This window comes from Prorops nasuta, unplaced genomic scaffold (assembly GCF_024137725.1).
Source record: "Prorops nasuta isolate Cenicafe-Biocafe unplaced genomic scaffold, Cenicafe_Pnas_1.2 PNAS00031, whole genome shotgun sequence".
NCBI lineage: Eukaryota > Metazoa > Arthropoda > Insecta > Hymenoptera > Bethylidae > Prorops > Prorops nasuta.
Window position 1 is genome coordinate 2,481,010 of NW_027116828.1, and position 15,643 is coordinate 2,496,652.

A 15,643-nucleotide genomic window follows, 5' to 3' on the forward strand; every position below is an offset into this window, starting at 1 on the left:
TTATAAAATGTTTCCTCATTTCCGAAACATTTACTGAGTATTTTTGTTCACTTGGGTCTCCACCCAATGCTATAGCAGTTGCAAAAGCTGCAGCATATATACCGCAACTGAATGCATCTGGTTGAGCTTGGACCCTTGGACAGTGAATGTTACGTTCTTTTATCCAAGGGTATCTTAGAGATATGTATTGTCGTTCCTCTTTAGAAAGCTTCTTGTACGTGCAGTTTGGTATACTGTCGTACACAAAAAGCTGTTCTTCGTTGACATATACACATCTCCAATGATTTGTATGATTACCACCAATAATTGCAATGCTCTTAGGTTTTGTTGCAGATATAACCAAATTTGGATATACGTTAAACAAAACACTTTCAGTTTCGATATCCGTTTTCTCTCTTATGATACGGAGAATTCCATCGAGACTCTGATCATTGCAATAATTGTTTTCCGGTAATACATTCTCAATAATTTCTTTCAGAGTTGTGTGTGAATCATCGAAAAATTTTCGACGTTTCAAAACGGTATCCGGTGTATCACAATGCTTCGATACCTCCAGTATAACGCAATCATCATCATCATCATTCTCTGAAAGATTTATTGATTTTCTTTTTTCGCACGCAGTGCTATTTCTCTGCTTTTTCAGCTGTTTAGCACTGCGTGCCTTTTCTTGAGCATCCACAATGTATTGTGGATCGCGAATAGGCATATTGCGATTATATCGACTATCAATGATTTCCGGAAGAAGACAATGCTCATAAAATTGTGTCAACTTTACTTTCATTTCTTTATTCCAGAAATCATCGTCTTTGCTTACTCGCGTCCAAACAATACTCTTGGGTGTCCATACTGCAAAGACGCAATATTCTCGACGCGTTATATGTAATTGTCCTTGCACCTGATAATAATGAATATGATTTCTATTCATTTCATATCCATTATTATTCTTTCGAAGGACTGCACGCCACGAGGGTAACGACTCTAGAGCATCTTCCGCTGACATACTTTCTGCTGACGATGGGCATTTTATCTCAACTAGCCCATCGTCATCTATCAATCCGTCTGGTGATGCTCCCAAGTATGGATACTCGTTATCAATAAATAATCCGCAAATGCGAATACATTTATTTAATATCGTTTCCAATTGTTTCCTTGCATTAGATTCATTTTCTCGACCATAATGCAATGCCACGTTATCAATGAACGAGGGAAACAAAATCTTTTTAATTATAGTCGCACAAGACGTCGTTGGACGCCTGCGACATATTGGTCCGAAATTGGATGCCGTCAACATATTTTTTCTTAGAGACATCCATAAATCGGATTTGGCTTGATTTCTCGTTGCGATTTCAATATCACAAGAATTTACTTGATTTTCTCTTAGTTTATCAAGTAGAATCTCGCGCTTCCTATTGAAAACTGTTTCATCGAGATCAGGCCTTTGTGCGTTTAGTCCGTAAAATTTCTTATCATTTACGAACCATTTGTCACTTTTTTCTTTTCCTTCTTTTGCTTTATAAGCTCGAGTACTCGCTACTTTAGCCTGTCGCTGTTTCTCAAGCGTTAAAACAGCTGAAGGTATTGTTTTACCAGCATGTTTATGTACTTCGGAAAGTACTTGCTGGGTATTATGCTGCAATGTGGCCGCATATACTCTAGCATTATACTGGCCTCTTGCACCAAAATTTATTCTTTTGCCGGCGACTTCTTTACAAATAATTGCATTCAGTGATTCCACTTGATTATTTGTAACTCGAAGCAAAAGACTTTCCGAATGATGGCTCAGATATTCCAGAGCATCTTCGATTTTTGCATATAACCCATGCAAACGTAGCAAATGAACTTTATCGATATCGTTCATTGCTTCGCAGTCTTTTTCATAACTTCGACCCTTACAAGTTAAATGATGTCCGAAAAGGTGATTTGTTACGTTCATTATGTCCTTGTGTAACAAACCTGCCTTCTCTTCCTCAGCAATATTTCCATTGCTTCGAAATGCTACAGCTTCCTCAATCATTTTTCGAAATTTCAGAACTTTTACCTTCAAAAGTTTCCTAATTCCGAAAAATTCTTTGCTCCTAACGCCGTTTGGGTGCGGCATTATGGAAACCGCTGTCAATTTCTTGCACAGATTTCGAAACAGATGGTTGCTGCACTCAACTTTATTAACAATAACTCCATAATCCTTATATGGGTCATTATCAAGAATCGATTTATAAACATTACTATCACCATCGGCGATAAATGTTTTGTAAATCATTCCGTGCAATTCGATACTACATCGAAATCCTTCCACTATGGCGTCACTTTCCATAGCAGCGGAACTTGTGCCTCTATCAAAATTTTTAAAACAGGTATGTGGTCGTGGACTACAACCTTTTGCTTGATAGAAACTACAGAGAGCACAGAATTTATTTCGTATGCCGACAAAAAGTACTTTGCCGGTTACGTTACCAATTATAGCACCAACTCCTGATAGAGAATCATAAGTCGTGCCATAAGATCTTTTTATCCAGCTTCCGTCTACGATAACAGTGATAAACGGAATACCATTTATGACATTGCCTTTTTCAATAGCCAGTTGGCGTTCTACATCACCGGCTTTTTTCATATTATCAATGGCAGTTTCGTGAAATAGTTCCACGACACGTGCCATATACTTTATATAAGTCTGCTTTGTCATACTGGTCACGTTTATCGCTGCTAGACATTCTTGTAATTGGTAATGACCAATTCCAGAAGCAACTGATCCTAAGACAGCTGCCATATTTACATCTAAGATGTTCGTGTTTTCTATAGACTCTGACCAAACACTTTCTTCTACATGGCATTTGTTGCATTTAAAGAAAAATTGGGTCAGAAGTCCTTGCTTACGTGTTTTCACCAATTGCCAGTCTTTGAAGGCACAGTTATTTGATTTACTATGTTTTTCAAATACTTTTTGCAATTCAGAAAATACATAAACAAAATCGACTATCCGTCGATCGTTTTGAGCATTTGATATCTCTTGTATGCATTTTTGACTCTCGTTCATCAATGCTACATCTTCAATAATTGATGTAGTATTTGATAAACTTGAGTAGCCAGTACTGGAAGCGTAATTACTGCTGCTAACATTTCGGTCTGCAGCATCACTACGCTTTATAGTAACGTCACCTTTTGTAGTAACAGTATCACTTCTAGAACTTATGCTATCGCAACAAATAACGTTACAATCCATAGCAACATTATCGTTTTCTGAAATATTTTCAGATTCATCAATAACGCCATAAGTTATAGTAGCATCTGAAACTATTTCATTATTATTGATAACGTTACATATGACAGTAACATTATCCTTTCCTGAAATGACTTCATTATTATAGATAATATCACCAAAAGCGGTAACATTATCATTTCGTAAAATCATTTCATTTTTGTTGATAACGTCACATAAGACAGTAACATTATCGTCTTCTGAAACCATTGCTTCAGAATTGATAACGTCACACATCGTAATAACATTATCGCATTCTAATTCTGCAGGACAGATAATATCAGAGGTTATGCTATCATCATTTCCTGCAGAGCTACTATCAACATTGACAACGTCACAATTAAGAGTAACATTGTCCATTTTTATATTGATAGATTCACTTACTTGGAAGCCAAAAATCTGAGGCGAAGGTACCGTTCGACGTTTCCTAGCTTCCATCATGGATTTACTCCACCTCCGTCTAGATTTCCTCTGAGACGGGAACCGCTTGCCATGCTCCTTTGACTTACCCATAACTTTATAAAAAAATAACAATATTAAATAAAGAACACATTAGAAAATAGATGAAGATTAAAAAAATTAAAAACAAAAGCGCGAAATCGTACTATAGCCGAATAGTTGCTATAAAACATACATAGCTGAATATTGATGAAATCGACTGAGCATTGCGCTGCAACGCATGGATGTTCATTTCTTTCAGGGGGGGGGGGGGAACTAAACGATTATGTCATCAGATTTGTTGCACAGAGCAAATACTCGATTTTCATATATCCAGCTATGTATCACCGAATCGAGACGAGATAGACGATAGGTTCAATGGAGACTTTTGTAGATCACACCAAGCTGAATAAAAAAGTTCGTATTGACGCTATGGTTATCTCTTATGGTTTCCTTAATAAATCCATTCGAAGTTTGCTTGACAATCGTTCATGATTTTGACTCGTACAGCCTCATTTTTCATTGAAAAAATCTGAAATTAATTTAGCGTGTTCCTCATTTCACATGCTTTCAGGTAAAACTGGAAAAAAATTGCTGGGAGCAATAGTTTCGCTGTGACAAATGTCTGAAAGTCACTCAGCGTGGATTGAAAAAAGATAAACGTACTGCTTGATGCCTCCCTAGGTTTCCTCGTAAAAATCAAAGAAATATTCAAGAAAATAAACACTTTGATTAAAGTAAATGTTATTTTCTACATCTAACCATCCCAAAATCATGTATTTATTAATTTTTATAGATCAGCTGTTGTTGGAAAGAGAGTGATGCGTGCCGTTGTGCGTTTGTCCTTTTTCAATCAACACTATGCAACATTTAAACATTTTATGGCGCTGAAGATAGCAGAAAGTTTCAGCAGAAAGTTACGGACGCAAGTTGAGAACCGCTGCTCATACTTAATTTTGCCGAAAAACGAAATAATTCGAGATGGCGCAGAAGCTTAAATTAATCGAAAAATAAAATATTCATTTGATATTCATTAAAAAACTTGGTTTAGTTCACTTCTATTTACGGTCATGAAAAGATGTCATCAGCGAGTCATTCACGACTATTATCAAATAGCAGGAAATTTTTTTAATTTTTTTAACCCATAGTCTTGTAGCCTATTAAATTAAGGGTAGACCAGTATAAATTTCGTTAGGGATTGCGACCCCCTTATAAAATTTGTTAACATTGAAAGCAGAGATACAGATGAATTTTCATGTTTTTGGACTTATGGCTAAGTTTTTCAGGTAGCAGGAAATTTTTTAAATTTTTTACAACCATACTGTCTTCTAGCTTATGAAATTCTCGAGAGAATGGTGCTAGTTTCGTAAGGGATCGCGCTCTACTTATTGCCGTATTTTAACAATGAAGATAGAATTCGTGAATCACACAAACACGTTTTCGAACTGTCGGCTGAGTTTTTCAACCTGCAGGAAGTTTTTCTACATTTCAGGCTTATATCTCATTAAGTTAGAAGTAGACCAGTACAAATTTTAGTATGTATTCATACTTTTTTATTATTTTTGTATAACAGAGAAAGCTGCCGAGCCTACATTATAATTAAACCAACATTTCATCAATCCACTGTGGAAGCTATGTACACACTTGTATCTTTGCTACCTATTCTAAAGAAACAACATCAAGGATATCGCGATCCCTAATGAAATTTGGACCGGCCTCTTCAGAATTTAATAGGCTACAAGGCTGTATAGTTCTAAAAATGTTAAAAAATATCTTGCTAGTCAAAAAACACAGCCGTCCGCTTGAAAACGTGATTTTCTGATTCAGAGTCCTACCTTCATAGGTAAAAAAGAAAGATTTTGAGGAGGGCGCGATCCTTCGCGAAACTACCTCCATTCTCTCGAGAATTTTAAAAGCTATAAGACAGTATGGTTGTAAAAAATTAAACAAATTTCCTGCTATCTGAAAAACTTAGCCAAAAGTCAAAAAACATGAAAATTCATCTGTATCTCTGCCTTCAATGTTAAAAAAATCTAATAAGGGAGTCGCTTTCCCTAACGAAAAACATACTGATCTATGCAGAATTTAATAGGCTACAAGATTATATGATTTAAAAAAATGAAAAAAATTTCCTGCTAACTGGAAAACTTAGCCAAAAGTGCAAAAACATAATTTTTCATTTGTATCTCTTCTTTCAATGTTAGAAAAGTATAATCCCACAAAAAACAGGCTTCGCCTGTATAAAAAGGCGGCAAGTGCATAAACCATTTATCATAAATAATATAGTACAATTATCCAATTAAAAAAAGTAGTGAAATCCAAATATTAGGCAAGTGTATTTTTTGTCCTTAGCAAAAATTAAATTTTTAAAAAAAAAAGGAACAAAAAAATTACTTGCCGGGCCCGTAATGTCCATGCACAGTGGGAAATTGAATCGTGTGTGAGATTCAGCTATAGCGTAGTACAGCAAATTTCATGTTAAAATACAGAGTGAAGTTAGCCGAACCACAAACGATTCTATTTCTCACTGTGCATGGACATTACGGGCCCGGCAAGTAACTTTTTTGTTCCTTTTTTTTCCAAAAATTTAACTTTTGCTAAGGTCAAAAAATACACTTGACTAATATTTGGATTTCACTACTTTTTTTAATTGGATAATTTTACTATATTATTTATGCTACATGCTTTATGTACTTGCCGCCTTTTTATACAGGCGAAGTCTTTTTTTTGTGGGATTTCATAACGTTTGGTAAAAGTATAATATTTAAAAAATTAAATAATTCTTTCCACTTTCCTACAGAATTTAAAGAAAATTTCCACACTTCTCATTTCTTGAAACAGCAGCGCTTAACTAATAAAATAATATATATTAATATTGAAAAAATATCACAGTCAACACATTAAATTTATTGATATTTGTAATGCATTCTGCATAAATGAAATTCATAATTAATGCCCCGGCTACTTGTTTAATGTTTTCAGTTTCACTATAATAAAATTTTGATTAAATTTTTCATAATCCATAAACACATACTTTCAACATATAAAAATCATTAAGTAAAATGTATGTTTTAATTAAATTACATTTTCTGTTTATCAACATTTGACTTTTACCACCATCTGACTTTGCCAGACTTCACTAGTTTCATCAACTACTTGAGTTGATACTGGGGCAAGACGACAAGCAATTCGCAAAGCTTTGAATAAGCTATAATCAAGCATATATTCAAAGCTGACAATGTCGTTTTGCATACCACGTTTCTTTTTAGCACCAATTACTATCACATTTATGCTGCTAATTCTTGACAAAGGTGATATAGGAGATACATTGGCGAATCGTCCTTATAACATTTCCTGTGCCAGAGTCCTCAAATGTTCGTTTCGCTAATTTCTATACACTGTTGAAACTGGTCGGATTTCTGGTGTTGCAAAATGGAGTGGAAACCATTAATTTTTGGAATGAGTTTCAATTGAGAATAAACTTGCATTTTTCCATCCATACCAATGACCAGTATACTGCCTTTGGCCTAGAATACTAGCATATGTAACAGAGGAAAACAATCAACAGTTATCAACTCAATTTTACAGAATTTCATCCAATGAGTCTCATCCTTCAATTGTGGCTGAGCAATGGATGACGTTTTTCTGAATATTGGCTTATTCTTACTTTGCCAATCTTTCAATGCTTTCATCTTTGCCTGTTTCTAGTACCAGAATGCAGGAGTAAAAAGCCCAATTGTTGATTCAACTCCAATAGTCAGTATGTGTGCGAACCTTCCTCCTTGGATTTTTAATTCAATTGTACCAAATGTATTTAAGTCAAAACACAAGTATTACTATTGGCTATAATATACTTGCACAGTGACTGTAAAATACTAAATGATAACACCTGAGTAAACCTAAAATCAAATTCATCATTTAAAAATCTCAATTCTTCAAAGAAAATAATATTTTCAAGAAACATGAATCATTCCATTTGTTAATCAACATTTGACTTTTTACCAACATCTGACTTTGCGAAACTTCAGTAACTCCATCAGCTGCTTGAGGTGATACATGGGCATGACTGGACAAGCAATTCGCAAACCTTTAAAAAAACTACATTCAAGCATATAATTAAAGCTGACATTGTCGTTTTGCATACCACATTTCCTTTTAGCAACAATTAATGTCACATTTATGCTGCTAATTCTTGACAAAGGTATAACCTATCGGACAGTTGAAACCCACATCAATTTAAAGAGAAGAAACAACTAAAAATGAATTTTGTTAATAATTTCAATACCTGGAAGTTTAGCATATGGTTTTCAAATATTTTAACAATTTCTTGCAATTAATATGCTCTTGATAATCACCGATGCACATAAATGTTGACAGTAACTTCTCCTTGGCAGTGTTAAAAATATATAAATATTAATCTTACTTCATCCAGTCAGCTCTATCCTCAGTAACTCAATCCACGTAGTTTCATCCTCAGCAATCAAGAGACACGGTGTATATTATATTTTAATCTCTCACTCCACACAGCTCAACCCTTAGCAGTCAGATAATAAACACATCACTATTTAATCTGCAATAAAATCACACAAAGTACCAGAACATATATTACATTTTATATCATAAAATTCATTGTTATACTTATCTAATCTGTTGATTCCTTCATGTAATTAAAAATCCTTTTAATGAGTATAACCTCATCAAATTTAAATAAGAACAGCCTAATCATGTGTGTGTGTGTTTTTTCATTTATTTATTTCATAATTAGGTTCAAATTTGTTTAAGGTTAATACTGTCAATCTTGCAGCTTAACCTGATTTACCGTAATAAACAAAGTAAATATATATCGCTGAGATACACGCACAGACACACTGTTTACAATTGTGTGCAACATAAGCGTTTGACGATCTTTCTATGTAAAAAAAATTATTAAGGTGACCGCGTTCCCTAAAAAACGGCATACCATTAGATTCAGCGTTAAATTTTCTATAAGGAGGAGTCATTTAAAAAAATTAAAAAAATTTCCTGCTATCAGATATTAGTCCGAAAAAGATGTACTGCACTGTAGCCTATTTTAAGCGTTTGACGATCTTTCTATGTAAAAAAAATTATTAAGGAGACCGCGTTCCCTAAAAAACGGCATACCATTAGATTCAGCGTCAAATTTTCTATAAGGAGGAATCATTTTAAAAAATTAAAAAAATTTCTTTCTTACTTAATTATGATTTAAAAGAGTCGGAAAATGAATTTCCTGTATAAACTGTTTTTAATGATTAATTTACACAATTAATGTTTTAAGAATAAATTATGTTGCCTTAAGAACAATTGCGCATGATAGCTATTTGGCAGTGCATGTAAAAACATTTATTATTTATTTTAATAAGAGCAGCGTATACCGGGTGTCGCGCAAGTTCAGAGCGTCTCGCTAGCGAAACTTGCTGCTGGAAAGTCGCTGCCAACTTCAGCGTCATTTAAAATTTTTTCAGATTTTTCAAACTAAACATGAGATTGTACGACCCATAACATAACACACTGCTTTTATCTTTTCTCTCATTCCCTCCCACGCAATTGACGCACGACAGACGTGTATCTGCTTCTCGACTAGCCTGTGGGAGGGGAAAGAAGGGAGTGCAGAACAGCGTTTTATGATTTCGACTCGTGCAGCCTTTTTTTTGTTTGGAAAAATCAGAAAATAATTTAGCGTATTCCTCATGTAATATACTTTCAGGTATAGCAAGAGAAACGCTGGGATCAAAAATTTGGCTGTCAAAAATGAATAAAAGTTACACAGTGTTTCATTGGAGAAGGACGAACGTAAGGCTTCGTGTTTCGCTCTATTTCCTGCTAAAAAATTCAAAAATAATGAAGAATATGAAGATGTACTAGAAAGTAGAGATTATTTCCTACATTTACGCTCAAAAAATCATGTATTAATCAATTTTTACAGATCAGCTGTTGTTGGGAAGAGAGTGATGCGTGCCGTTGTACCTCTGTCCTTCTTCAATTAACTCTCTGTTACATTCAAACATTTTTCACAGCCAAACTATTAATTCCAGCGACTTCATTTTCATTTTAGTCGAAAATATGGTAAATGAGGAACACGCCAAATTAATTTCAGATATTTCCAATCAATAATGTGCCTGTACGAGACGAAAACATAAAACGCTGCTCTGCAATCCCTTCTTTCCCCTTCCCACAGGCTAGTCGTGAAGCAGAATCACGCTCACCGTGCGTCGCCTGCCTGGGAGGGAAAGAGAGAAGAAATGAAAGCAGTGTGTTATTTTTATCGGTCGTACATGCTCATTTTCAGTAGGAAAAATATGAAAAAATTGTTGCATGTTCCTCATTTATTTTACTTTCAGGTAAAACAAGAAAGAAGTCGCTAGGATTAATAGTTTGACTGTGAAAATTGATAGAATGTAACAGATAGTTGATTGAACAAGTACAGACGAACTACGGCACGCGTCACTCTTTTTCCGACAACAGCTGATTTATGAAAATTGATAAATACATGATTTTTTTAGCGTAAATGTAGGAAATAACATCTACTTTCCAGTACATCTTTATATTCGTAATTATTTTTGAATTTTTGAGCTGGAAAAAGAGCGAAACATGAAGCATTATGTTCATCCTTCTTCAATCAACACTGTGTAACTTTTAATGATTTGTCAAAGCCAAACTATTGATCCCAGCGATTTCTCTCTTGCTATACCTGAAAGTATATTACATAAGGAATACGCTAAATTATTTTCAGATTTTTCCAAACAAAAAAAAGGCTGCACGAGTCGAAATCATAAAACGCTGTTCTGCACTCCCTTCTTTCCCCTCCCACAGGCTAGTCGAGAAAAAATCTGAAAAAATTTTAACATGTTCCTCATTTTCCATACTGTCAAGTAAAACAAGAATGACATCCCTCTGACTTATAGTATGCCTGTGAAAAATGTTTAAATGTTACACAGAGTTGATTCAAGAAGGACAGAAACAAGTCTAAGGGAATCTTTCTGCATAAAAACCTTGACCTAATGCCCATTTCATACCTGCAATGTTTCATTATTTTCAGTGACCTTCCATTCTTTTCCTCACTGAAATACTCGCTCTCTCTCTCTCACTCACCCTCCACCTGTCAAAAGGTCTCCTTTCCAACTATTCTTGTGCCCCATCCCTGTACTACCTACCCAGTCTTGTGTCAAATTCTACCTTGTTCACCATTTCTCTCTCTCCTTTGTAAGCCCTTCCCCTCTATTATCCATGTTCACTTGTCACTACCGCAGCTGGACAAATATATAGCAAAATCTCTATTGCACATAAAGATTGAAAAAAGGATAATGGAAGAATCTTTATGTACAATAGAGATTTTGCTATATATTTGTCCAGTTATAATAGTAATAGTTGAACATGGATAATAGAAGGGAAGGGCTTACAAAGGAGAGAGAGGGAGAAATAGTAAGCATCCTAGAATTTGATACAAGACTGGCTGCGTAGTAAAGAGATGGGGTACACGAAAAGTTGGAAAGGACACCTTTTGACAGGTGGAGGGTGAGTGAGTGAGAGAGAGAGCGAGTATTATAATGAGAAAAAGAATGAGAGGGCACTGAAAATAATGAAAGATTGCAGGTATGAAATGAGGAGGAGGAATAGCTGGTGATGGAAGAAGGTTTCCTTACACCTGTTCCTTTCTTTCCTTCCTGCGTCACCAGCTATACCTTCTCCTTATTTCATACCTATAATGTTTCACTTTTTTCAGTGACCTTCCATTCTTTTACTCACTGAAATACTCGCTCTCTCTCTCTCACTCACCCTCCACCTGCCAAAAGGTCTCCTTTCCAACTATTCTTGTGCCCCATCCCTGTACTACCTACCCAGTCTTGTGTCAAATTCTACCTTGTTCACCATTTCTCTCTCTCCTTTGTAAGCCCTTCCCCTCTATTATCCATGTTCACTTGTCACTACCGCAGCTGGACAAATATATAGCAAAATCTCTATTGCACATAAAGATTGAAAAAAGGATAATGGAAGAATCTTTATGTACAATAGAGATTTTGCTATATATTTGTCCAGTTATAATAGTAATAGTTGAACATGGATAATAGAAGGGAAGGGCTTACAAAGGAGAGAGAGGGAGAAATAGTAAGCATCCTAGAATTTGATACAAGACTGGCTGCGTAGTAAAGAGATGGGGTACACGAAAAGTTGGAAAGGACACCTTTTGACAGGTGGAGGGTGAGTGAGTGAGAGAGAGAGCGAGTATTATAATGAGAAAAAGAATGAGAGGGCACTGAAAATAATGAAAGATTGCAGGTATGAAATGAGGAGGAGGAATAGCTGGTGATGGAAGAAGGTTTCCTTACACCTGTTCCTTTCTTTCCTTCCTGCGTCACCAGCTATACCTTCTCCTTATTTCATACCTATAATGTTTCACTTTTTTCAGTGACCTTCCATTCTTTTACTCACTGAAATACTCGCTCTCTCTCTCTCACTCACCCTCCACCTGCCAAAAGGTCTCCTTTCCAACTATTCTTGTGCCCCATCCCTGTACTACCTACCCAGTCTTGTGTCAAATTCTACCTTGTTCACCATTTCTCTCTCTCCTTTGTAAGCCCTTCCCCTCTATTATCCATGTTCACTTGTCACTACCGCAGCTGGACAAATATATAGCAAAATCTCTATTGCACATAAAGATTGAAAAAAGGATAATGGAAGAATCTTTATGTACAATAGAGATTTTGCTATATATTTGTCCAGTTATAATAGTAATAGTTGAACATGGATAATAGAAGGGAAGGGCTTACAAAGGAGAGAGAGGGAGAAATAGTAAGCATCCTAGAATTTGATACAAGACTGGCTGCGTAGTAAAGAGATGGGGTGCACGAAAAGTTGGAAAGGACACCTTTTGACAGGTGGAGGGTGAGTGAGTGAGAGAGAGAGCGAGTATTATAATGAGAAAAAGAATGAGAGGGCACTGAAAATAATGAAAGATTGCAGGTATGAAATGAGGAGGAGGAATAGCTGGTGATGGAAGAAGGTTTCCTTACACCTGTTCCTTTCTTTCCTTCCTGCGTCACCAGCTATACCTTCTCCTTATTTCATACCTATAATGTTTCACTTTTTTCAGTGACCTTCCATTCTTTTACTCACTGAAATACTCGCTCTCTCTCTCTCACTCACCCTCCACCTGCCAAAAGGTCTCCTTTCCAACTATTCTTGTGCCCCATCCCTGTACTACCTACCCAGTCTTGTGTCAAATTCTACCTTGTTCACCATTTCTCTCTCTCCTTTGTAAGCCCTTCCCCTCTATTATCCATGTTCACTTGTCACTACCGCAGCTGGACAAATATATAGCAAAATCTCTATTGCACATAAAGATTGAAAAAAGGATAATGGAAGAATCTTTATGTACAATAGAGATTTTGCTATATATTTGTCCAGTTATAATAGTAATAGTTGAACATGGATAATAGAAGGGAAGGGCTTACAAAGGAGAGAGAGGGAGAAATAGTAAGCATCCTAGAATTTGATACAAGACTGGCTGCGTAGTAAAGAGATGGGGTACACGAAAAGTTGGAAAGGACACCTTTTGACAGGTGGAGGGTGAGTGAGTGAGAGAGAGAGCGAGTATTATAATGAGAAAAAGAATGAGAGGGCACTGAAAATAATGAAAGATTGCAGGTATGAAATGAGGAGGAGGAATAGCTGGTGACAGAAGAGCTACTGTCATGGAAAAATATATTAAAATAAGAGAGAAAAAGATAGAGAGAAATGAAAACATAAAGAAAAAATGGAGTAATTACTCACCTATTACGCCAATCTAACCAGGAACCACTAAATAGAATTATTCACTCACAAAATCACTTTTTAAATAAAACTGCACACTGCACTGAAAGACTTTTAAATCACGTCTACGTCACGCACGCATACCACACACAATTGAAGTTGTCACCACTGTAGACATTATAGGGAAATCGCGAATTATGGGTAATATTGGGTAACCGATGAACGCCCCCCCTCCCACCTGCGGTGAAGAGCATTATTAGTTCCGTTTGAATCACACCAGTGAGAGGATCGTGTGTGCAATCGAGTCCATCATCAATGTCGGAAGGAAGTGCAAAGAAAATGGTAAGTGTTCTTTATAATTCTTATTCCGCGAGTGAAGTAGCTGTAAATAAAAACCTGAAAATAAGAAAAAAGTGTTATAAAATATATTCAGTGTTTCATATATTTCTGTCCTTTTTACAACTTCTTATATCTAATTTTTGTAGACTTGTAATAAGTATGCAAAGAATAGATATAAGAAGCTGTACAAAAGACAGAATGAAACAATGAACATATTTTACACAAAGCCGAAATCAGACCATACTTTTTCTCGTGCTGGATTACTTGATGAATTAAAATGTTGTTTACTGATTGGTTATAATAATGCAAATATCCAATCAGCAGTCACCATTCTAAATTCAGCAAGCAATTCAGTACGAGAAAAAGCATCGTCCGATTTCGGATTTAGTTATATTAATTATTAAAATTTTATATCCATGTAATGGCAATAATATGTACAACCTTCAAAGAGTCGCAAATGTGGTTTCAGTTACGCTGTGAATGTAAACAATATCTAACATAATGTTTACATTCACAGCGAACTTCGAAACACAAAAGCGACTCTTCGAAGATTGTACATATTATTGCCATCGTCGTTATTTACTACAAATGATATTGTTTTTTTTCAGAATACGCGACGCTCGAGGACCCCCTCAAGAAGTAAGGAGTTTCCCCCCTTACCATCGCCGAAGAATTCCACTTCGGCCACGACTGGGTCGCGGAGAGGGCCTAAAAAGGCCTCGCCTCCGCTGCCATCTACCAGGTGGGTGCAATGGGTGCCACCTCCACCACCACCACAAGCCATCGCCGACGCCGCTGCACCTCCGCCACAAGCCGCCGCTGCACCTCCGCCACAAGCCGTCGCTACACCTCCGCCACAAGCCGCCGCTGCACCTCCGTCACAAGCCGCCGCTGCACCTCCGCCACAAGCCGCCGCTGCACCTCCGCCACAAGCCGCCGCTGCACCTCCGCCACAAGCCGCCGCTGCACCTCCGCCACAAGCCGCCGCTGCACCTCCGCCACAAGCCGCCGCTGCACCTCTGCCACAAGCCGCCGCTGCACCTGGACCATCCAGGACTAAGAATCCGGAGGAAAAAGTGAGTACCTACCATTTTGTGTTATATTTATTTAAATTAATTCTTTTTTTAAATTAAAATTTCAATTTTCAGGAGAAAGCTCGCCTCAAGAGGCAAAAATACCGCCAAGGGCGGTCTAAAAGATTGGCCGCTGCCGCCGCCGCTGCTGGGGCAGCCGAAAAGAAGAGCCGCCGCGCCAAAAAAACCTCCAACGTAGCTGTAAGTAAAAAAATCACTCAATTTCATTATTTATTGAAACATATTCTAACGATCTGACTATTTACAGATGAGGAGCTTCTCACTCCAATCCATGGAGGTCCAGCCTCCACCGCAGCCAACGGCAGTCCACCACCACCACCACTACCAGCAGCAGCAACAGCCACATTACCCCATGTGCTATAACACCCCCCCTACATTCATGCAGCCCCCCAATTTAGTTTATGGGATGCCCCCCCCCGTTAGCAACTATTACCCCTTTATTCCTAATTATCAAATGTACAGATAAATAAAACATTGTATATTTTAAATTAATTGACTCTTAATTTCAAAACCTTCAAAGCTTCTTTTGCAGGTAATAAGGAAAACATGCAGGAGATCCGTCTGTCCTTCGTCAATCAACGCTGAGTAACCTTCAATCATTTTTTGCAGCTAAACTATTAATCCGAGCGACTTCTTTCTTGTTTTAGTCGCAAATATGGTTAATGAGGAACACGCTATATTAATTTCAGATTTTTCTCATGAAAAATGTGTCTGTACGAGTCGAAATCATAAATATTGCTTTTGCCTCTCC

General features: G+C 36.7%; 1 protein-coding gene across 1 annotated transcript; it reads left to right on the forward strand.

The window, feature by feature from the left end:
* Nucleotides 1–13,207: 13,207 nt before the first annotated feature.
* Nucleotides 13,208–15,358, forward strand: LOC136782998 (testis-specific gene A8 protein-like). The gene is made up of 4 exons (XM_066742782.1): nt 13,208–13,801; nt 14,407–14,874; nt 14,947–15,072; nt 15,140–15,358. The coding sequence occupies exons 1-4, from the start codon at nt 13,775–13,777 to the stop codon at nt 15,356–15,358; spliced, it is 840 nt and encodes a 279-aa protein (XP_066598879.1). The 5' UTR covers nt 13,208–13,774.
* Nucleotides 15,359–15,643: the final 285 nt, after the last annotated feature.

Excerpts from the sequence above, each read along its gene's own strand:
- LOC136782998 (XM_066742782.1), top strand. The coding sequence starts at position 13,775 with ATGTCGGAAGGAAGTGCAAAGAAAATG. Across the intron at positions 13,802-14,406 it reads AAGGAAGTGCAAAGAAAATG|AATACGCGACGCTCGAGGAC; the intron begins GTAAGTGTTCTT and ends GTTTTTTTTCAG. Across the intron at positions 14,875-14,946 it reads CTAAGAATCCGGAGGAAAAA|GAGAAAGCTCGCCTCAAGAG; the intron begins GTGAGTACCTAC and ends TTCAATTTTCAG.